The 24,794-nt window shown below is 47.4% G+C and overlaps 1 protein-coding gene across 2 annotated transcripts in view; it reads right to left on the reverse strand.

The window, feature by feature from the left end:
* The window catches only part of TMEM131 (transmembrane protein 131), an 892,454-nt gene that overhangs the window by 17,158 nt on the left and 850,502 nt on the right, over positions 1 to 24,794 (reverse strand). For both annotated transcript variants that reach the window (XM_069204268.1, XM_069204267.1), the window contains exon 40: positions 23,874 to 24,037. In XM_069204268.1, coding sequence (XP_069060369.1) covers positions 23,874 to 24,037 — 164 coding nt within the window. The remainder of the gene's footprint in view (positions 1 to 23,873; positions 24,038 to 24,794) is intronic.

Raw genomic sequence — 24,794 nt, forward strand, 5'->3', positions numbered from 1 at the left:
ACCTGTGGTATAGTGCACCCTTCCTCAGGGCTATAAGGCCTGCTAGAGGGGTGACTTACCTATGCCACAGACAGTGGTTTGTGGGCATGGCACTCTGAGAGAAGTGCCATGTCAACTGTCTTTTCACCCCACCAGCGCACACAAGCTGCAAAGTAGTGTGCATGCACTGAGTGAGGGGTCCCTGAGGGTGGCATAATACACGCTGCAGCCCTTAGTTACCTTCCCTGGCAACAGGGCCCTTGGTACCAGGGGTTCCTTTTACACAGGTCTTAACTGTGTGCCAGGGCTGTGCTAATTGTGGAAACAAAGGTACAGTTTTAGGGAAAGAACACTGGTGCCAGGGCCTGGTTAGCAGGGTCCCAGCACACTTCCAATCAAAGCTGGCATCAACACTAGGCAAAAAGTGAGGGGTGACCATGTCAACAGTGGCATTTTCCTACAGTGGCACCAGGTGATTTGTCAATTTGTATAAAGGGAAGTCGCAAGATTCTTATCAACACAATGTTGTGGTCCCATGTGGGTGTTCAAATGGGTGCTTCCAAGCCCTGAACAAGTATTTCAAGAACACGGATTAACAACAAAAATTTTATTTGATGATATGTCCATGGAGGATGAACACTGCCTTGCACAGCTAGGAGGTGAGACAGCGGCAGGGAGTGGGTAAGTATTATCAATAAGTATATGCATATTTACATTAAGGATGAGAGTGACCTAAAACAGCCCCCCATAAAGTGGTCAAGTCAGGAGGGATACTTTAGAACTGGTAAGCGGGAAGGGCACAGTTTAGGGGGGAAGTGGAAGGGATGAGGTGAAAAACCTGGCATAGCAGGAGCAAGCCAATAGTGCAAGTGGGTCCAGCAAAAATTAGGGGTGATCGTTAACTGGTAGTAATGGATAAAGATGCGTTTAGTTAGTCATGGGTTCTCATCATGGGCTTGTGGCACTGCGGTGGGATAAGCAAGCATATTTCTGGAAAGGATGAGAAGCTGGGGAGCCGCGTAGGAGCTCCTGTCATGCTCCGCGGCTAATTCATCAGTCGACGCTGAGCGGAAAGCTACGATCGAGAGGAGCGGACGCTCTGTGTGAGCAGAGTGTAGTTCGGCAAAAACGGCTCAGAGGAGGCAGCCTGGAACCCGTGGAGGACCCGTGTTGAGACCGTGACCTGCTCCCAGTGAAGAGCTTGAAGAATATCACACAACTGACGAAGGTGCAGAAGGGAGAGGCAGGAGCACTCTCGGGCCACAGGAGGAGCGGAACCCTCCCAGTTAGGACGCGCGGTGAGGGAGCGTTACAACACCCCTTACCCCCTCCAAAATAACCAGATAATAAAAATCCCCCCCCCCCAAAAAAAACCCAGTATAAACAAAACAGGACATGAAGGTGAGGGGATGACGTGCGAGGCACAGACGAGGCAGGTTAAGCGTGGGGGCGGGGGGGAGGTGAAGGCGGTCTTCAGCAGGAGTGCCCCTGGGGGCCACAAGGGATAAACAGGAACCCTGCCTTCAAAACAATACAATAAAAAGCTGCAAACACAGTGAAGAACACCTCCCCTAGCAGGGGGGGACCAGGGGAAGGGGGGTTGACACGCTAGGTCTCCCTGATAGGCTGCTGGCTGGAGCACGGTGGGGAGTCACGGAAGCGGCCAGTGTAGTCACAGGTGCGGCTTGTGGCCCCTATGTCTCTCTGGCTACTCAGAAGGAGGTTCTTAAGTACTGGAAGCCATCTCCTGCCAGCAATGTGGCGTTCTCCCTGAGACCTTCAGAGTAAGGGATGTTTTTCACCAAAACTCTTAGGTCAGTGCGGAGTATAAAAAATAAGCGTCCTCTACCCTCAGATAAGATGGCAAACACTGAGTTAAGCACAAATACAAGTGGGCCTCAACAGACGGAGGTCAATGGCTCTAGAGCTCGCCTGGTCCCTAGTTTGATCGACCCAGCTCAGTCAAACCCCTGTGATAATGCTGCATTAGAAAGGGGGTCTATCGGGACAGCGGACGAAGAGCAAGGGATGCAAGACAATCCTGATAACTTTGATTTAAGCAATCAGCTAATACTAGGAACAAGCCGAGTATTGGACAGTGGTGATCTCCAAGATGGTGGCCTTAAGCAGCTATACCCGAATTCCGCGGCGGGGCTGGCAGAGGACCAAAGGAGATCTTTATGGGACACCCAGCCCTCCAGCCATACTTTAGTCCCCACAGAAGATAACCTCTCTCCTTCTGTTCAGCATGGCTCAGATATACGTACCGTTAGGGAGAAAAAATCGCCACTAGCACCTCCATGACCTCAGAGCGCCACGTGGAAATAAGGACCAGTCAGCAGGGCAGGAGGGACAACAGGCAGATTCACAGCCACAGGAGGAGAGAGGCTGCACTCATTCGGAATCCCTGCTTCTTCAAATATTAAGCAAGCTTAAGTCCTTAAAAAATTCACAAACAAAAGCAAATCACAAAACAGAGGCACAGCTAAACTTGATAAATGCTAACATACAGCAACTTAATTCCCATATCACGGAGGTAGAACAGCAAGTCTCAGATTTGTAAGATGGTTGAGTGCACCTGGCGCCTGCAATATCCAAATGTCAAGAGGATCTGCTGGAACTGCAGATCCGGATGGACGATGCGGAGAACCATTCACGTAGATCGAATTTAAGATTCATGGGGGTGCCGGAAGGACGCGAGAATGGGCAGACTACCACAGAATTGATTACAGACCTTATTAGACAACATACACTCCCGGAAATGGCAGACAGCCACCAGGATCTCTCCATTATGCAAGCTCATCGCGTACCGGCAGTGCAACTACCTAATGCTAAATACCCTCGAACAATACTGGTGAACTTTGGTGATTTTCGTATCAAAGAAGACATACACGAAGGAGGAGGGAACTGAAGGAAATGGTTCCAGCATTTAAAAAATCAGGCGCTCCGTCTGGGCTCATCCAGAAATCAAAGATATAGGTCTTTTTTAGGGGCCGGTCAAATATAGTCCACACAGTGGATGCAGCTAAAACTTTGTTGCACTCTATATGTAATGGGGAGGGGGTGGGTTGAGGAGGATAGCATTTAGTAGGATGAGTTCCAATGAAAATATTGGTAATTTTTGGCATATTACACAGAACGCAGCGCACTTAGTCATTATATGTTGTTAATACCCTCCACTGCTTCCGGTGGCCAGGTGCTATGTCAGGGCACCCAAGTGGGAGAAAGAGGGGTGGGATGGGGTGGTGGTCCTGGAGCGCCTAGATCGGAGGACCCCAGGTGTTGGCCAAGTAAGGGGGGGGAGCGGGCAGAAAGGGGGCTGGGGGGTGAGGTGAGAAATGGGAAGGAGACTCCAACTCAGAGTAAGAATATTCAATTGGGGAGACATGGATGTAGTATGAGAGTTGTGCAAGATGTAACACATGATATCTCAGGGCGCAGGGCTTGGTTGCCGCAAGAGATGGTCATTAAGGAAGTAATAGAGTTTATAAAACAGGGTATATCAAAGGGTGGGTCCAATCGGTGGGTTATTTGTTCAGATCCTAAAATGATCCAATGGCACGGTTAAAAGCCTCCTTGAGAATTGTTTCTTGGAATGTTAATGGGCTAAACAATAAGAGGAAAAAGGGCGCAATTAAAGAATGGTCAAAGCTTTGACTCCCTTCGTAATCTTATTACAGGAAACCTACATTCCAACCAGTAAAATCGGGGCTTCACCATGTTTAAAAATTAGGTGGACTATAAGGGGGTTGCGGTAGCCCAAGCCGCTTATCGGGGCACAGCGTTTTTTCTAGCTAAAAACTGAGGACTAAAGTCCTCGATTTTGAGAATATCAATGGAAAAGCTTACTTTTGTGAGCTTGTATGCTGCCCTAGAAGATGATCCTTGGCCATATGAGGCCCTCTTTCAATCCCTTCTACATCTTACAGGGAAAATTGTTATTGGTGGCAATTTTAATTTTCTCCAAGACTCATATCAACTTGTCAGTGAAAGGGAAGAAGCAACATAAACCTAGAGTGGCAAAGGTGTTTAAGGACTATGAAAGAATACTGATGTTAGGCAAACCCTTGGAGATTATCAGCGCCAAATGAAAGAGTACACATGCTTTTCAGGTCGTTTTGAAAGCGCGTCTTGCATTGATTTCTTTCTGGTGTCTAAAATGTTTTACTTTCAAAATCAGTGAGTACTGCATTTCAGCCTTTCAGATCACGCAATCCTTATCCTAGATATATTATCTTTAGACCGGAGTTTGGTGCGACCTAAAAAGTGGAGTTTTAATCAACAGCTGCTCCTAGAGGAAGGCTGGATTCAGGTTTGCAGACTGGAAATTAAGGACTACCTAAACAGAAATAGGGACTCCGCTACTCTCAGTACTTTCTGGGATTTTTTAAAAGCCTATATAAGACGCATTATAATTTCAAAGGAGGCAGCACACAGGCCACATTTTAAACAACAAAACAGGGTGATGGAAGACACAGTTCAGTGTAGGTTGGACAATTATCTTCGGTCCCCAACGGAGAGCAATAATAAGGCATTGGATTTGGCTAAACAGGCACTGTCGGATAGTTATATGGATAAAGTCCCACAAGCAAAAGGTTTATTAGGAGAGTAACTTCACGGACAGATTCCTGGCCTGGCAAACACGAGATCAAGGGGCTCGTAATACAATCCATGCATTAAAATGTCCGATTACGGGGGAAAGATTTGCTGAGGTTATTGCAGTTGGGTATGTGATGTTGAAACACTGTAGGCAAATTTATTTTCAAACCCTGACCATTGATTGTAAGGCCATGGGGGATTGTTTGGGGAAATTAAACATTCCCTCATTCTCAAGGGAAGAGGGTGCTATCCTCTCCCAGCCTTTCACTAAGTCAGAATTAGTAGAAGTAGTGAAAAAGTTACAGAATGGGAAAGTCTGTGCTCCCGAGGGGCTTCCAGCAGACTTCTTCAAAGAATTAATCGATGTCTTAGCAAACGACTTTCTGGGGCTTATCAATAGTATGCTAGATGGGGGAGCGATCCCTAACTCCTGGCGCCTGGGGAATGTAGTCAGCTTTCCTAAAAAAAAGATAAAGAAAAAGAGGATCCAAATTCGTATCGCCAAATCACATTATGTAACACTGACTATGAAATCACAATGAAACTCTTGGCTAATCAATTTAATACAATTCTTTCTACTTTGGTGAACTCAGAGCAAAATGGGTTTATAGCAGGGCGTCAACTTGCACCCAACACTTTTTGGTTGAGGCGCTCAACTACTTTACTATTAATAAAATCCCTGCTGTCATTCTTCTATTAGATGCTGAAAAAGCCTTTGATTTAGTTGTATGGGATACACTGTGAGATTCTATCCATATTTGGGATCCGCCCCAGGTCGCAGGGCTGATACAAAGGATGTATCAAAATACTGAAGCTAGCATTATAGTAAATTCAGTTAATATAGGCAATTTACAGGTACGGTGAGGCACTCGGCAGGGGTGCCCCCTCTCACCTATCCTATTCGCCCTATTCATTGAACCTTTAGCCATCGCAATCAGACAGAATAAAGTTATTCATCATCCACTAAAATCAATGGGTAAGATTAAACTGTACACTGGCAACATTATTATGTTTCTAGATGATAATCAGACCACTCAGGAGGCGGCCTTGGAAATATTTGCCCAATTTGAACGTATTGGGGGCTATAAGGTGAATAGGAGTAAAACAGAAATTCTACTTTGTGGATGCACGCCTAATAAACTACTTGACGAATTGGTTCCCAGGGCAAATCCAAGACCTAAGAGATATCTTGGGATTAGATTCTCAGCAGATATTTGAGACCTTTATGATCTCAACTACACCCCTCTGCTATCTAAAGTACAACGTTATAAGCATGTGGGGACACTTCCGCTGTCTATCATAGAAGGGTTGCGTTGATTAAAATGTCAATTCTTCCTCGGTTCGTCTTTCTGTTGTCAGCCATTTCTTCTGTTTTAACGTTCTCATTCTTCAGGAAAGTTGACTCACTATTTACCTCATTTATAAGGAATAATAATAAATCCATACTGTAGGAAAATGGCTCCCTGTTGCAGTTACCCCCCACCTTTTGCCTGATATTGATGCTGACTTGACTGAGAAGTATGCTGGGACCCTGCTTACCAGGCCCCAGCACCAGTGTTCTTTCACTTAAAATGTACCATTGTTTCCACAATTAACACACCCCTGGCACACAGATGAGTCCCTTGTAAACGGTACCAGTGGTACTAAGGGCCCTGTGACAAGGGAAGGTCCCTAAGGGCTGCAGCATATGTTGTGCCACCCTAAGGGACCCCTCACGTAACACATGAACACTGTCATTGTAGATTGTGTGTGTTGGTGGGGAGAAAAAGGCAAAGTCGACATGTGGCATGGTATAGTGCACCCTGCCTTACAGCCCTAAGGCAGGGTGCACTATACCACAGGTGAGGGCATAGCTTCATGAGCAATATGCCTCTACAGTGTCTATGTCTATTCTTAGACATTGTAAGTACAGTGTGGCCATATTAAGTATGTGGTCTGGGAGTTTGTCAAAAAAAGAACTCCACAGCTCCATAATGGCTACAATGAATACTGGGAAGTTTGGTGTCTAACCAATAGATGCCAGTGTTGGATTTATTTAAAAAATGCACACGGAGGGCATCTGAGAGATCCCCCCCCCTGTATTTTACCCAATTCTTCAGTGCAGGACTGACTGGTCTGTGCCAGCCTGCTGCTGAGAGAAGAGTTTCTGACCCCGTGGGGTGAGGGCCTTTGTGCCCTCTTAAGGCCAGAAACAAAGCCTGCTATGGGTGAAGGTGCTTCACACCTCCCCCCTGCAGGAACTGTAACACCTAGCAGGGAGCCTCAAAGGCTCAGGCTTCTTGTTACAATGCCTCAGGACACTCCTGCTAGTGGAGATGCCCGCCCCCTGGACACAGCCCCCCCTTTTGGTGTCAAGTCCAGGGGAGAGAATGAGAAAAACAAGGAAGAGTCACCCACCACTCAGGACAGCTCCTAAAGTGCACTGAGCTGAGGTGGCCCCTGCCTTTAGAAATCCTCCAGCTTAAGTTTGGAGGATTCCCCCAATAGGATTAGGGATGTGCCCCTCTCCCCTCAGGGAGGAGGCATTAAGAGGGTGTAGCCACCCTCCAGGACAGTAGCCATTGGCTACTGCCCTACTGACCTAAACACACCCCTAAATCTAGTACATAGGGGAACCCCAGAACCCAGGAAATCAGATTCCTGCAACCTGAAGCAAGAAGGACTGCTGACCTGAAAGCCCTGCAGAGATGACGGAGACGACAACTGCTTTGGCCCCAAGCCCTACTGGCCTTACTCAAAAAACAGCAACAGTGACGCATCCAACAGGGACCAGCGACCTCTGAAGCCTAAGAGGACTGCCCTGAACCTAAGGACCAAGAAACTCCTGTGAGCAGCGGCTCTGCTCAACAAACAGCAACAAAGTCGCAACTTTTCTGCAACTTTCAAAGACCTCACTTTCCCGCCAGAAGCTCAAGACTTCACCATCTGCACCAGGCCGTTCTGGCTCGAGATCCAGAGAACCAACACCACAGGGAGGACTCCCAGGCGACTGCAACCCCATGAGTAGCCAGAGACGACCCCCCTGGGCCCCCACAGCGACACATGCAGAGAGAATCCGGAGACACTCCCTGACCGCGACTGCCTGTAACAAGGGACCTGACACCTGGACCAAGCACTGCCCCCGCAGCCCCCAGGACCAAAAGGAACCGAACCTCAGTGCAGGAGTGACCCCCAGGGGACCCTCTGCCTAGCCCAGTCGGTGGCTGGCCCGAAAAGGCCCCCTGTGCCCTGCCTGCACCACCAGAGTGACCCCCAGGTCCCTCCATTGAATCCAATACAAAACCTGACGCCTGCTTTGCACATTGCACCCGGCCACCCCTGTGCCGCTGAGGGTGTGTTTTGTGTGCCTACTTGTGTCACCCCCAGTGATCTACAAAAACCACCTGGTCTGCCCCTGAGGGGGTACTTACCTGCTGGCAGACTGGAACTGGAGCACCCCTGTTCTCCATAGGTGCCTATGTGTTTTGGGCACCTCTTTGACCTCAGCACCTGACTGGCCCTGAGCTGCTGGTGTGGTAACTTTGGGGTTGCCTTGAACCCCCAATAGTGGGCTGCCTATGCCCAGGAACTGAGACTTGTAAGTGTCTTACTTACCTCACAACCTAACCATTACTTACCTCCCCCAGGAACTGTTGATTTTTGCACTGAGTGTCTGCTTTTAAAATAGCTTATTCCCGCTTTCTCAGTTCATAATGAGGTCTGGGGCCCAGCTTAATCCAGAGACAGTCAGTAAGTGGGATAACGCAGGTTTCAGGAAAATTGGAGACTTACTGGTTGGTAATAGAAGTGCAACATATTTGAATATAGGGGCCACAACATTTTGCTGCTGAGGTCTTATAGGCACTTCCTCCATAGTTTTGAGTATTTAGACATAGACCAGATTCTAGATACCGAGGAGATAGTGGAAGAATTGACAGGTCCTGGGGGAAACAGGGGCATGGGGGAATGGCGAAATTTACTCGGGGATCAGAAAAGCTGTAATCTCTGGGTTAAAACTGCTAGGAAATGGAAGGAGGACGAAAATTTGATTCGATCCAAAGACAGCTGGGAGACAGTGAATCGATTACATTTTGAGGCACTTACAGGAGCTAACTGGCATTGAATGCTATATTTTACTAAATGGTTATTCTACCGTATGCCCGCAAGCTCGGTCATGGATTAATCCCAGCCATCCAGTTCCGTTGTCAAACGGATGGTACAGTTAACTGGACGCACTGGATTGGCACTTGCCAATTTGCCCAAGAACTCTGGGGGAAGATCATCAGGTTTTTTTAATATGATTTTGCAGATAGTCCCTACCATTTGCCTTCTGATCCTGGGCTATGGCCCAGAGGTACAACGTTCCTCTAAATGGGTAAAACTAGTTTTTATTGCCACAGCGGTTGCTCAATCTCTTTTATTGAAAATTTGGTACTCAACGCAGGTTCCAGCTGCAAAAGAATGATGAAACTAAATGGTTCTGGTGAGAATGCAGGAGTGGAAGTATGCCGTAAGAACTGGAGGCTTAATAAGTTTGGTCAGACCCGGGGGAGCTTCTTTAAGACACAGGAAACGAAGACTGTGTAGTTAAATTGAGACGAGCCGCTGAAGTCTAAGATTTGGATACAGAGCTGGTGGGGATGTAAGCGAATGCGATGTAACTGCTTCATGCGTCAGTAGTACAAGTAAGTTATTGTGAAAACTCGTGTTTTGACTGGAATATGTTGTATTGGGTTGGATGTTTCAATAAAATAAAAAATAATTAAAAAAAGAAGCTGGGCTTGGATCTTCGAATATAGAGTAATTGCGGCTGTGTGGAGCAACCAATCTAGAAAGCAATCTCCACTAATCATGTGCCATGGGATGGCAACGTAGGCCTCTGGTATCCTGCATGTGCAGGTCCGTGGCTTCCGCCCTCGCCCATCGTGATACAGAATGAATCCAGACCTTGGTGGAAGTGGATAGCAGGAGATTCCACTTCAAGGTTACAGCCCTTTTCATTAGGATAAGGGTGAAGAACAAAAAAGCGAGCCATTGTTTTTTGCCTGCATAATAGCTTGCAGACTCCTAGAGCCTGCACCATCCTACAGACTGCACCACCTTGGAACCCTTTCCTAATAGACCCATGCCCTCCTCAAATCTGAGCAGCACAACCTTCCATAAGGAGCAGAGTTTGCGGCAGTCCCACAGCATGTGTTTAAGTCCTGCTGTGGGGGAGCCGCATCTTGCACACAAATCTGGTGCTCCATGAAAAATTGTGGAGAGCTGCATAGGGAAGAGATAAGCAATATGTAGTAAATGAAACTCGATTATCAATTTTAGTCTGGAATTTCTTGAGACCTTCCTCAGGTATTCTACCACGTTTGCCCATGTCTCATCACAGAGAGGACCACCAAAGGTTCTCTCAGGGATGAACTTTGATTATTATAAGGGAGAAAATACCTAGCATGTTTTGTTGTCTTCTGAGATAATATACTGCTGCCGGGGGAAGTCTAAACATGCATTACTAAAGGTCATATTTTGTTAGGCATAAATATATGGCAGATTTTCTTTTAAAATGTAAAGTGTATGTCAAACAAACAAATTATTCACTTTTAGTAACACTTTTTTCAGGTTGATACTCCAACCACAGGTGGCAGACTCAAACTAGGAAATTTCTCACCAGTGTTCCTATGCACCACTAAGTGACACCATGTGGCTCTGTATCGGCTTTGTTCATCCTTGAAGGGACGAAACGGAGCTGCATTTAAGAACCACTCCTGCATGCCAAAGCAAGTTTCTTGCTTGACCCTTTCACCACAAAGCAATTGCTGGTACCAATGTGCAGATCCCGAAATTGGGATTTTTTTTTTTATGTTAAAGAGACATCACTCCACAGAATGCAGAGGTGGGAGGGCACTGAGGATGCTATGGCTGCGCAGAGCATCTACCACAACGTGCGTTACTGAAAGTAAACAACCTGGTATTCTGATTGATACTTCCAACCCCAGATGTGTCACTTTTAGGACAGATAAAGCAGTACCTTTCAAGGTGGATGGTCTATTGATTCAGCTCAGCCCAAAAAGTATTGAAGGACCAAGCAGGCATACACCATTCCAGTCAGACCAGGCTGTTTACGCAGTAGTGCTTCATGAACATATGCACTGACGCCCATGTTTGGGCCTAGCAGGTGTCCAGGACAGGCACTCTGCATGCCTAGGCGGTGGTTCAACCTTCGCCCTGGTAGAATTAGCTTTCAGCCCTTCTGGAATGGCTATTTTTGGCCAACTGTAGGAAGCTGGCTCTCTATATGGTGAACTAAAAATAAGTACACCATGAAGAGTTCAGTGGATCCCCAATTGGTTTGCAGAGGCAAAAGTAGATAAGACTAATGCTCTATTTTGTGGTAGTGTGGGCGAGCAGTTAGGCTTATAAGAGGGCAGTGCTAAGCATTTGTTGTACTCACAGAGGCAATAAATGACACACACACTCAAAGAATGAACCCGAGACCAATTTTGGAAAATAACACTTCTTTTTTGTGTATGTTTCAAACCCAAGAACTTCGTAATCAGGTAAGCACTTTTTCAGTCATAAATACTTTTCAGTTTCAAAAATCAACAAAGTGCAATTCTCAGATTTCTTCAATGTTCACCAATGGAAGAAAACAACGTTTAACAAACACAGGGTTAACAATGACTTACGAGGCCAATCTCGGGGAGTTAAGCAAAGTACTGGGCACAGATCAGAACCACACCAGCAGGTCACTCCGGGCAGCACTGGGGCGAAGGGTGCAGGGGTGCAGTACGGCCTTGGGTGCTCAATGGTTTGCTATGGGAGATTGGCCAGTAAGCCAGTCAGAGGCAAGCAGGTGGGTGGTAGAGTTGAGGTGCTTGGGGATGTAGGTGTTTAGGAAGCTGGCCTGGTGTGTGGTGGGTACCTATGGTACTTACACCTTATACCAGATATCCCCTATTAGTGTAGTGCTCTTTAGAGGTAGCTGTGGCTGAGCAGCCAAGGGTTTTCTAGTAGAAATGCAAAGCTCATGCAATTCCACTGTAGTCACACAGAATGTATACACATGAAAGAAAACACTAAGGAGGTTATTAAAACTTTGGAGGGGGTGTTAATCCGTCCCAAAAGTGACGGTAAAGTGACGGATATACCACCAGCCGTATTACGAGTTCCATAGGATATACTGGACTCGTAATACGGCGGGTGGTATATCCGTCATTTTACCGTCACTTTTGGGATGGTTTAACACCTCCTCCAAAGTTGTAATAACCTCCTAAGTGTTACAAAAATAAAGGTACTTTATTTTAGTGACGCATTTACCAACAAGTACTAGAGAGGCAACCCTCCAATAGGAGGTAAGTAACACACTAGATATGGTCACTAGTAAACAGAAATAGGCATAAATAGCAATAGAAAAGTGCATATAGCAATAGGCAAAAGTGATCCTAGGGGGAGGCAAAAGTGATCCTAGGGGGAGCCCAAACCATATACTTAAAAAAAATGAAATGCAAATATAGGACCCCCACCTAGGTAAGTAGAATATCTAGAGAGGAGCTGCGGGAACTAGGAAACCCCAAAAGTAAGTACCACAGTGCCCCTCCCGTCCCCCCCATCCCAGTGACCAGAAAGAAAGGAGTACCTTACTAGGATTTCTCCAAACTACCAAAAAGGACTAAAAAGAAGATAATGCTACACCCAGACAAGACTGCAAGAAACCAGTGCTGGATTCCTGAAGAGGAAGAATTGGAAAAGAAGGGGACCAAGCCCAGAAGTTGAAGGAGTGTCCGGTGGCAGCAGGAGCCACTACCCATCGTCTGTGGTTGTAGGGGTTGGTCCACGGTAGGACAAAGACCGTCAGCAATGCAGACCTGGAGTCAGAGAAGAGTTCCTGGAGGATGCAGTCGACGGCCCACACCAGATGGAAGATTACAGTCTGTGTGTGGTGTAGAAAAGCCACCAACAATCCTTGGCAAAGGCAAGAATCGCGGTAGAAGAAAAGTGGAGCTGCAGAGGACCAGCAAGATGCAGGAGGACTCTACTCACAGGGGAGGGAGTCTCAGGGGACCGTCAGCAATGCAAAGTGTGGATGCGGGGGACTCATTCCTTCATTCCAAGGAAGATTCCTTCTTCCTTAGCATGCAGACTGAAGACTTGCTACCCTCAGAGGGTGCACAGCCAGAGTAATGCTGCAGAAGCTGGAAAGAGACGTGGAAACAATGTTGCAAGCAGAGTCTGAATCGTGGATGCAGACTATTGATTTCTGGTGGGTCCAGATGCAGTTCCAGTGGCTAAAAGTCAAAATAGAGGTTGTAGAGGAGTCCTGCTAGGTTCTTGCAAGCCGAATCTGGGGACCCACCCAAGAGAGAGACCGTAAATAGACCTGGAAGGGGGATTGGTCACCTAGCCAGGTGACCACTTAGAGGGGGCTCTGATGTCACCTGCCTGACCTGGCCACTCAGATGCTCCCAGAGGCCTCTGCCCACCTTGGACTCAGGATGGCAGTATCATGGGATCCACTGGAGGAGCTCTGAGCACCACACCCTGGGGCCACTTCCCTTTCCATTGTCCAGTTTTGTGGCAGAGCAGTGACTGAGGTCCCTGAACCAGTACAGACTGGTTGCCCTTCAAAGCATACCAGTGGCTTGGGAAGTCTACTCCTCCCAAGCCATATAACACCTATTTCCATATGGAGAGGGTGATACCCCAGCTCCCAAAGGAAATATTTTGTTCTGCCTTCCTGGGCTTGAGCTGATCAAGCAGCAGGAGGGCAGAAACCTGTCTGACGGGTGGCAGCAGCTTGGGCTGCCCGGGAAACCCCAGAAAGCTAGGAGGAGCAATGCAGGGGTTCTCGAAGGAGCCCCCAGAGTGCAATGAATAATACTTCCAATACTTGCAACAGTATTGAGGTATGATTCTGACATGTTTGATACCACACATGCCAAGGTTTGGAGTTGGGGGTAGTGACCTATGTTCAGTACACCTATAAAATGGCATCCCTGCACACACCAAGTCCATGAAAATGGAGCTGGAGTTTGTGGGGGCACCTCTGCTTATGTAGGGGTGCCCACACACACAGGTACCTACACCCTGCCCTCTGGGCTAGGATGGCCTACCACAGGGGTGACTTACAGTGACCTGGTGCAGGTGTAAAAACCATGAACCAGTGAATTTAAAGAAAGAGAGCACGGTTACTGGGGTCCTGGTTAGCAGGATCCCAGTGAACACAGTCAAAAACACACCGACATCATGCAAAAAGTGGGGGTAACCATGCCAAAAAGAAGGTACTTTCCTACAAGGTGCACCTTTGGTCCTTTTTGTAGAAAAGTAGCACCTTTCTGACATAGTTACCTCCACTTTTTGCCTGGTGTCAGTGTGTTTAGACTGTGGTACACTGGGATCCTGCTAACCAGGACCCTAGTGTCAGTGTACTCTTTCCTAAATTTAGTTGGTAAGTAACTTTCACACCCCACAATTGGCACACTGGTGTAGCCATGTAAGTTCCTAGTATATGGTACTTAAGTATGCAGGGCCCTTGTATACCAAGGGACCCCCAAGGGCTGCAGTATGAACTGTGCCACCTATGGGGGCCCCACCTAAACTGTGACAATATGCCTGATATTGCAGCCTGTGTGAAATGGTGCATGCACTTTTCACCCCAGATATAAAGTTTACCTTATACAACAGTGTTAGAAATGGGGTCTTTGGTTGGCTATCAGGTTACCCCCTGTCCAAGCAAGGACCCTCACTCTATTCAGGGTAAGTCACACACAATCCACATTATCCTGTGCCCACTCTTTGGTAGCTTGGCACTGAGCAGTCAGGCTTAACTTAGAAGGCAAGGTGCAAAGTATGTGTGCAATACATCATGCAATAACAGTATAACACCACAAAAATACCCCACACAGTGTTTACAAAAATATATAATATTTATCTGGTTAAAGGCAGGTCAAAATGATCAAGATTTGGTAAGTACACGTTGAAATATCACTTTAAAGAACGCTAAAAAGTTTTTAGTCTTTAAAAAGCAACAAGTGTTTCTTGCAAGCACAAAGTACCTGGTTTACGTCGAAATTATCTGCAAGGGGCCGCAGAAAAGATGTGTGGAAAACAGGGAGGTGTACGTCAGTTTCTCCGGACGCGCAAAGACGATGCGTCGATATTTTTCCATGAAGTCAGGGCCTTGCTTCAATTTCCAGCGCAAAGAATTGAATCTTCTTCGGATTGCGGGGTATTTGGACACCCCTGGGACGATGCAGAGAAATCCTGGGCGTGTGGGACGAAGTCACATGAGCTGCATCAATCCGGTGGGCATGCGGGGAAATATCTGCGGCATGGTAGGTGCTGCGCTGACTCTTCTCGCAGGAAGTGGGGCTGCGTCATTCCGGCTCAGCTACGCGATGATCCAGTGGGTCGTGCGTTAAATTTCCGGTCGCCAAGCTAGCGCTGCGTCGCTCTCCTCTCAGGGAGCCAGGCAGCATCGTTTCGGTTCAGCGTGTGGTGGTTTTCTCACCGCGATGCGGGCTGTGTGTAGTTTCTGGCAGGCTGTGCATCAAATTTTCACTGCACAAGGAGTTCTTTGCAGGATGAAGTCTTTTTGGCCCTGAGACTTCAAGGAACAGGAGACATGCTCTATCCAAGCCCTTGGAGAGCACTTCTCAGCAGAGCCAGAGGGAAACAAGGCAGCAGTCCTTTGCAGAAAAGCAGTCAGGTGAGTCCTTTGGCCAGCCAGGCAGTTCCTCTTGGCAGGTTGCAGGTTCTGAGTTTCTCCACCACTAGTATCTTGTCCGGAAGTGTCTGAATTGGTAGGGCCAGAGGCCCTGTTTAAATACCCAAATGTGCCTTTGAAGTGGGGGAGACTTCAAAGAGTGGCTCAGAAGTGCATCAGGTCCCCTTTCAGGTCCATCCTGTTTGCCAGGGTCCCAGTAGGGGGTTTGGCAGTCCATTGCGAGAGGGCAGGCCACTGACCTTTCAAATGCGTCAGTCCCTCCACCCTCGCAGCCCAGGAAGACCCGTTCAGTATGCAGATGTGTGCAGGTGTGACTGAGCATCCTGTGTTTGGGGTGTGTCTGAGTGGAATGCACAAGGGAGCTGTCAACTAACCTAGCCAGACGTGGATTGTAAGGCACAGAAGCATTTAAGTGCAGAGAAATGCTCACTTTCTAAAAGTGGCATTTCACTGCTCAGCAGGATTTTGTGTTACCATTCTGGCCATACTAAATATGACCTTGTTACTCCTTCCAGATCAGAATCTGCCACTCAAACAGTCTATGAGGGTAGCCCTAATGTTAGCCTATGAAAGGAGCAGGCCTCACAGCAGTGTAAAATTAATTTCGGAGTTCTACACTACCAGGACATATAAACTACATAGGTATATGCCCTGCCTTTTATCTACATAGCACCCTGCCCTATGGGCTACCTAGGGCCCACCTTAGGGGTGACATATGTAGAAAAAGGGGAGTTTAAGGCTTGGCAAGTACTTTTAAATGCCAAGTCGAACTGGAAGTGAAACTGCACACACAGGCCTTGCAATGGCAGGCCTGAGGCATGGTTAAGGGGCTACTTATGTGGGTGGTACAATCAGTGCTGCAGGCCCACTAGTAGTATTTAATCTACAGGCCCTGGGGCACATTTAGTGCACTTTACTGGGGACTTACAAGTAGATTAAATAAGCCAATTGGGTAGGAACCAATGCCACTATGTTTTCAGGGAGAGAGCAATGCACTTTAGCACAGGTTAGCAGTGATAAAGGGCGCAGAGTCCTAAAACCAGCAAAAACTGTGTCCAAAAAGTGGAGGGAGGCAGGCAAAAAGTTAGGGGTGACCACCCTAAGGCTCTCAGCTCTAACACACGGTCACTGAACTCTGACCCTATAAGTTACCTCTAAGGTAGGCCCTTCAGCCCAAGGGCAGGGTGCATGGTTCTAAGTGAGAGGACACTTCTGCATGAGCAGAGGTGCCCCTACAAACCCCAGTCTCAATTTCCTGGGCTTTGTAAGTGCAGGGAAGCCATCTTAAGGTATGTAGTGGACTCTGGTCAACACAAGATGTCCAACTACATAATGGCTTCACCAAACCTAGGCATGTTTGGGATCAAACATGTCGGAATTATGCAACTACACAGATTCCAGTGCTAGTTGCATGATACCATGTACTCTGGGGGTTCCCTAGGGGATCCTGCATGTCTGCCTGTACAGCTGTGCAGGGTCTGCATGCCAGCCTGTGCTGCTGCCGACCCCAGACATTGTTCTGCCCTCATGTTGCTGAGCCTAACTCGACCAGGGGAAGGCAGAACAAAGAGTTTCCTGTAGAGGACAGTGTTCCCACCTCTCCTTTAGAATTAGGGGTGTCTGGGATACGATGGAGAGCCTCTGAGCGCCACCAGACTGCTTTGAAGGGCACATTTGATGCCCTCCTTGCATAAACCTGTTTAATCTAGGGCTGGAGCCCCCGACTCCCGCTCTGGCTAAACCACACAAAGGGCAGGGAGCGGGGAATGAGGATCTCCCTGTTCAGCTATTCCCCAGGGAGGTGCCCAGAGCTCTGCCAGGTGGCCACTTGATTCAGCCATCTTGAAAATAAGATGAGCAGAGGACCCTGGGAGCACCTGACTGGTTAGTCTAGCTAGGTGATGTCCCTGCCCCCCCAATAGAGGGTTAACTGCAGTAAGAGTCCAAACCCCTTCCTCGGTTACATAAGTGCTTCCTTCTGCAACTTGGACACTTGAACTGCTGCTGGACTTCGCCGGAACCCAAGACAAGACAGCACCTAGTAGGAAGGCTCCTTCTGCAACTTTGTCCATATGCATTGCAAGGACCCTGCAACCTCTGAGGCCGTGCATCCTCCAGAGTCACAAGGACTCTGCCTGCACTTAGGAAAGCAAGAAGGAATCTCTCTTGGAGTGAAGGGGTCACTTTCCTTCATCTGCAGGCACCTCAATGTCAATGTCAATGTCAATGATCCGGTTTGTGGATCCTGCTGTTCCACAGTCTCTCCAAGGCCCTACAACACAGCTGGAGGTTCTGTGGCCCTCCAGAGATCTGAGAAGTATGAGGTCCCTCGGTGGAGCTGCCTGGCTGGAACCCCTATGCACCTCGTCTGTTTGTTGTTGCCAAAGCTTGTTGGCTATTCAGTCCGAAGACCTCCTAGCTCCAAGATGCCCCAGCCTCCAGCACTACACAGCTCCAAGGAAGACATCCTCTCTGCAACTGCTGCGACGTGGGCACCTCTCTTTCCTGTGCTGACGATGCCTCCCTGTGACTTCCTGTGCCTACTGCCAGAGGGTTCTGCTGTGGGCTCCAATGATTACTGCTGGCTGTCCTGCTTGCTGAGGGCTGGTCCTGACTTACCTGCAAAGGTGGAGTCTCCCGGAACGTGCTGGTCCCTAAAATTCAGCAACACTTCGTACAAAGCTTTCTTGCATTTGCCAAGGCTTGTTGGTGGTTCAGCTGACCACTGACTCCTCTGCAATCCAACGACTGGCATGGGACAGCTCGTGGATGACTCATGGGATCCTCCTGCATCACCTGGACTCCACAGCTGCACTTCTTCTACCACCGTCCAACAGTAAAGCATCTCCAAGAAGAGGGGGCACTGTCCCCTGCACTACCAGGGCACTCCTGGGTGGGCTGGACTCTGTACCCTCTCTACTTAGGTCCTCTTCTTCTGGAATCCATGCCTGGGTTCCACCGACCTAGTCCATGGGTCACCACAGCAGATGGACAACTGAGGTTCCTACTGACTTCAACGGGGGTACAAACACCATCCCTATGCACCTGGGCTCCCTGGTGTAGGTACTCCATTTCTCTGCGTATCCACGGGTGGGGACAGTCTTGAACCTCTCTTGTCCCAATGGATTTCCTTGGGGTCCACTGTGAAGGGTACTAAAACTTAAAAACTCCAACCACAACTTCCCGATGTTATTCTATGGACTAACCGGGGGTAATATCTCTGCACACAGGCGCCTGGGGAATCTTAACCTACTTACCTTTGGTGTTCTAGTGCTTCCCTAGGCCTGAGGGTCCTTGGATGGTAGTGTGGTTGTGAGTGATTTTCACTTTCTATTTTTTTAGTATATGGTCTGCCCCCCCCCGTCATCCCCCCCATAGGGGCCTATGTTATTTTATGCTTTCACTTACCTGTTTCGGAGTATATTTTTGTATGTTCATATCTCCGGTTAGGAGATAAACCAAAGTTAGTTTAGTGTTTGTGTTATATTAAATCATACATCATTTTTCTAACACTGGTGTGGTTCCTTCCGGTGTGTACATCACTGACTGACCTGTGTGGTATCTGCAACTGCTTTACACCCTCCTGGATAAGCCTTAGCTGATCTCCACAGCTACCTTTTGAGTGCTCTGATTATCTAGAACATCTTACATTATCACTCATGGTTGGGTTGCCTGGACTCAGTACAGGGTGCCTCACCTATAGGTGTACACAATAAACTGAGCCAGGCTCCTACTCTTTTCTCCAGGGCTGACGGAAGCAGAAATGTCCTTAGGGGTCAGGTTTCTTCGCCTGGGAGCACTTGCCATCAGGGAGTGCTGCGTGTTGAGGCTGCAGGTATCAGGGAGTCCAGCAGGGGAGGACCCAGGGTGGACTTGATCTTAGGGTAGCAGGGGGTCTTCGTTGGCACCAATGACCCTTCTCAGATGGGGTGAGGGGCAATGAGTGCAGTGGCTGCTGGAGATGTCAGGTTTTCTCTCACCACAAGGCTGAGGGAGAGGGAGTCTGCGTGAAGAGGCTGAGGGCGACTGGAGGGAGTCCAAGATGGGTGAGACCACACTGGACTCAGACTCTCGGCAGTTGGAGAACCTTGCTGACACTGCTGGTTGGCTTCCCATCGGGTAATGGACGTCGGGTGCAGAGGTCATTTCGGGTGTAGGGTCTTAGCTGTTCTGGAGGCTGCAAAGTCCTTTCTTGAGACTTTGTTGCAAAGCAGAACCGCTACTCATGGGAGTCTTGAGTCTTTATGGAAGGCAGGCAGTCCTCCTTGAAGGCTCAGCTGCTGGATGAGTCATCTTTTTGGGCAGAGTCTGTTGAGGTCAGCAGGCAGGCTCCAAATCAGCTGCTTCTTCTTTTCCCCTTCTGCAGGTTCAACTCTTCTCTGTCCTTTGCTACTTAAGTTGTCAGGATTGGAGTTCTAGGGTTCAGGGTTGTCACCTAAATACTCAATTGAGGGGGGTTACAGGGAGTGCAAGGTGGTAGCCAATGGGCTGCCCTCCTTTATGACCACTTCTGCTGAGAAGTGGATATAGCCCCAACCCTAGTGGCCTAATTCCTGCCAAACAATATGGAGCAATTTAAAAAGTAAAGTGCACTTCAGTTCCCCCACCTTAGGAGTGGGACTGGAATGAAGTGAGCGCACAACCTAATTTGCTTAATTCTCTCACCTGTGCTACTGCCAAAAGTGGGATCAGTAGAGGGAGTTCGGTCATCTCTACCATCTGGAGAGACCTTGGTCGCATTACAAAGGCGGCTAGGCCTTTAAAACTTCCTGCCCTGGAATGTCCGTTCTGCCTGGGTGAAGTGATAACACCCTGTCCCAGTGCAGGCTTTTTTCTCTGGCCCTCAACAGTGCTGACTCTCAGGGTGCTAAAGGTGTTGCCAATTGGGGGGGAAAGAACTTGCACTGGGGGTCCTGGTTAGCAGGAACCCGGTGCACTTTCAGTCGAAATTACACCAGAAACCAGACAAAAAGTGGAGAAGTGACCATGTCAAATGAGGATTCCCCTACACCAATGTTCAGCACAACTTAATGTATAGGACAACTATCCACCTCTTCATAATCTTTTAATGTATCCCACTGCCTTTCTGTGCCCCTGAGAACCTCACAAAAAGCTGATCGTCAACTAATGGTTATTGGTATGATCGCTGTAAAAGATTAAAGCCCTCTTTGTAGTCCATCCAATGAAGTTTCTCCTCCAGTTTTGAGTTGTAAGGTGGGGCAAAAAAAACACTGGAATTGTGATGGACTGCCCAATGTGAAAAGGAGTCCTGACTTTCAGCAAGAAGGTTGGTAGGCCCTTAGCACCAGATTGTCCCCAAAAAAGGAGGGGTAGAGCAGTTGTACAGAAAGAGCCTAGAGTTTGCTCACATAACAAGCTAAAGTGATCGCAATGCAGAAGGCAGTCCTCAGTGTCAGAAGACACAACAAGCCGCTGTGCATCGGCTCAAAAGGGGTGCATATGAGAAAAAACAGGACCAAGTGAACTGTGGAACCACAAACTATTTACGAGGGAATTATCTCAAACCTTTAATAAAACACATCATAGGAGGTGAATTAAACAAGAACGGTAGGTCTAGGAAATGCAAAAAGGGCTGACAAATACCCTTTTAAAATGCCCACTGCAATACCCTGCTAGGTCAAGGACAAAACAAACAATAAAACATCCAACAGTATGGCTAACAAGTAGCCTGCGTTGTGGATGTCACACCAGGACAAAAGTCCATCCCAACACCCAGCGTAAAAGGTCTTTGTGGAATGATGCCTTGCAGTAAGGATAACATCCAGAACCTCCGGGAAAGATGTAACACAGTCACCTGCGGCCACTCAATCTCCACTCATGGAGGTATAGACTGCGCAAGCTTGGGTGCAGAACCCTGTTCTGCTGCTGCAACAAAATATTCTCCTTAAGTGGCAGTCAGATGAGACAACAGATGCTCATGCCCGCAGTTCTGAGTACCACACTCTCTTGGACCTATCCAGAGCAACTAAGCTGGTCATTCTTGATCTTCAGAACTCGAGCACCAGAGGCAAAAAGGCATACAGGAGTCCTGTGCTCCACTACAGCCTGAATTAGTCTCCTAAGAAGAGCCTTCTTGTAAACTTCAAGGCACAAAACTTTAAAGGCAGCACATTAACAACAGTGGCAAAAAGATCTAGCAAGAGTTCTCCCCATTGTCGGAGGATGCCCTTTGCCATCTCGGTGTGTAACAGCCATTTTGGATCCATCAGCTATGTTGGCCTTTTCTCATGAATACCACCACCGCCATGTTGCACAGCAACAAGCAGGGGGGAGTGCAGCCTGGGTCCAGTGCCACGTGGTGCTGTGTCTCCGGAGTTGGCAGGATTTCCAGGACATCTCTCTGATTGTGACCCACCTGGACGGATCCTTGACCACCACAACGTACAAGCTCAACCGCTCAAGTTGGAACAGTGCAACCTGAGCTACTAGGCCAGGTCCACCCTGAGCCAGAACACAGGTAATGTTGGCAGCGACTACCCATTATTTTTTCACAGATTGGTCCGGTGCACATGGAGAAAACAGAGCAAGCTGTGTTAGCGTTGAGGTAATCACTCATGGGTTTTGAGAGGTCTGAACAGGAATTGTAGATTGTAAATGCCTCTAAGTGGTAAAGAGAACTGAGAACATGTTACAAAGGGCAAGAAAAACTGAATAAGCTACACAAGGAAAGGGAGAAAGAACAACAGATGTAAATAAGGACTGTTTATAGGTGCAAGATCTTCTAATGGATATCGGATACTCGGATGCTTAAAAAAATTGTTTAGAAATGAAGGGTGTGAAAATATACATGCATGGGTTGAGGGAGCTAAACAAGTCTGGAATAGGCAGTAAAGATTCAGTTTGTCGGTTTTGAGGATAAATAAATATTGGTCAAAAGGGACTGAGGACATTAGGAATCTGGGCAAGAATGCAGGCAACCTACAACCAGAACCATTGGTGTTCTACTACTGGACCTAAAACTGATCAACAAGTACACCTTTAAGCTCTTGACTCTCAGAATCCTGCAGTCCAAGACTTAGGTAAAAAGTGGTTAGAATTTTCCAGACTCAACAAACTACAAATACAGGTCAATAACAGAATGTCTGGTCGGTGCTTAGCCTTTAAAAAAGAAGTAACTTACAATAAATTACACAAACCAATACTATATGAAAGATTTCAGAAGCAACAAGTTACTATGAGCGTTACTACCCTGAAAACAACCAGAATAAGGTGTGAGTGGTGTGTACCACCCATGTGGAGGGTAACTCTGCTAAGTGATCTTCTATTACAGTCTCTGGGATTCCCCTGGTTCAAGCACAGAATTTCATGTAGTCGTTCTGGTATTTGTAGAATCCAGCCTAAATTCTACATTACCAAGTTGGTTTCTCACTGTACGCTTCCCCAGTCAACACCTTTCTGGTTCAAATGCAGTTCCCAGGATCTTTGTTGTTGTCTGTAATTTGGACAAATGCCCTGCTTTTTCTATGTTTTATTTTACGCGCTACTCCCAGAGTGTGTGCTGCACAGCTCTCAATAGTGGAGCAGAGCTCTTTTCTCCAGCCTGACAAGCTGGTATGATCTGCACTGCTCTGTGGATCAAGGGTGAATGGAGGCAGCATCAGCACTAGTTACAGAGGTTGCTATGCTAGTGGCTCAATGGATCTAGCGTTTGAAATTTGTTCCCTGTACCAGACACAAACCCATCAACCAAACTGCTACGTGCCCATCTAAGACAATTTTTGGTTGCTTGTGCTGATCTGTCTAGTTGGCTTCCTAGTGATGTTGACAGCAGATTGTGGTCCGACCTTTTGTAGGAGTTTCTTACAGCAGTTCCTGGCACTAAGATACCACTTTCTAAAAACAAAGTAGAGGCTGGAAGTAGGTGACAGGTATAAAGGCATGTCATGCAAGTCAATCACTTAACTGCCAGTTTTATACAGCCCAGTAAAATGATAGAATGTTATTTATTTCTAGAACACTTGTATGCTGATGTTTCTTGGCATGGTAGCAGAACATACAACAAAAATCACAATTCAAATTGATTGAGTAAAAAGGAAGGCCTCTAGTGTCTTACAAAAACAATAAGGCAAGGGACTGAATTGTAAAGAAACTGAAGTTAGTTCCGTTTCCTAGATGCAGCGCCTAAGGATGCTCTGTTTCCAAAATTCACTGTTGCCTCACTTCTTAAAAGAGCCAATATCTTTAAACATAGGGCACACATGCTGCACCCTCCTGACCACGGGACCCTTTTTTTGTGCTTCACTCCATGTCAATGGAAGGCATCCGCACACGTGCATGATTGTCCTATGTGCGGAGGCAGTGATTAAAAAAGCCAACATTTAGCTTTCGGGGACTTGAGGTAGAGCCATGCAGGGGAGACTTTCTCCGTCCCCACAATAGATTAATCAAACTCTTAAGTTCCTTGCTTTCTGCCCATGACCAACAAAGGTAAAAATAAGAAAAATGGGTCTGCCTAAATTGAGGTACAATACATTTTGTTGGTGATAGTCATGCACAATGTGTTTTTGGAAGAGGGAACGGATCATTCTTAGAAGACATCTAAAATATAGAATAAAATATTACAAATACTTAAACTTACTGCAGTTGCATGAGTTGGGGAACCTGAGCTTGTTGACCATGAGGGCAGTGAGTCAGTGGCTGGACAGTCCCATATGGATGAAGGAATGTTACTAGTTTCACTCCAATTTCTCTGAGCGTCTTGACTATATGAAGTATGTGCAAGTCCAAGTTTGCTAAATACCTCTGCAAGGCAAAACAAAATATAAACAAAACAATAATGACCAATGGAGACAGTCCCCAATTACATTTAAATTATGATTGATATGGGGATCATTAACCAACAAGTTACTTACCTTTGGAAACGCCTTATCTGCGGTGTCTGGTAGAGACATTCTAGTTGCAGATTCCTTATCTTAGAATTTCCCTAGGCGTCAGTCAGGATCTAGAAATGTTTCTAGAGCAGTACCCCTGTGCATCGTTAGGTGGCATTGGTCGGCTCTGCGTCCATCATCGGCTCCATGTGCGCCTGATATGACACTGCGGGACCTATATAGGCGCAATTCGGGCGCGCTGATGTCAGTTTCTTTTCACAACTTTTCATGCCAGAAGCTCAGAGCCATGGAGAAACACTGACCACTAATGCGTCAAAACTAGGGCCCTGAAAGTAAAGTCCCTGCCCCAGAAATCAGATCAGAGAGTGGGGAGTATGGGTGGATCAGTAAGGAATCTGCAACTAGACTGTCTCTACAAGAGAAGGCATTACCAAAGGTAAGTAACCTGCTCATCTGATAGAGACTTCTAGTTGCAGATTCCTTACCTTAGAACAGATACCCAAGCAACACCATCCCCAGAGGGGAGTGTGCGAACCAAGATTAAACTAGGAAGTCCTGCAGGGCCAACCGTGCAAAGTACCCATCCCTGCGGACCTGACTGTCCAGGCAGTAGTGTTTAGTGAACGTGTACAGTGAAGCCCACATTGCTGCCTGACAGATGTCCAGGA

This window comes from Pleurodeles waltl, chromosome 8, assembly GCF_031143425.1.
Source record: "Pleurodeles waltl isolate 20211129_DDA chromosome 8, aPleWal1.hap1.20221129, whole genome shotgun sequence".
In the NCBI taxonomy this organism is placed as follows: Eukaryota; Metazoa; Chordata; class Amphibia; order Caudata; family Salamandridae; genus Pleurodeles; species Pleurodeles waltl.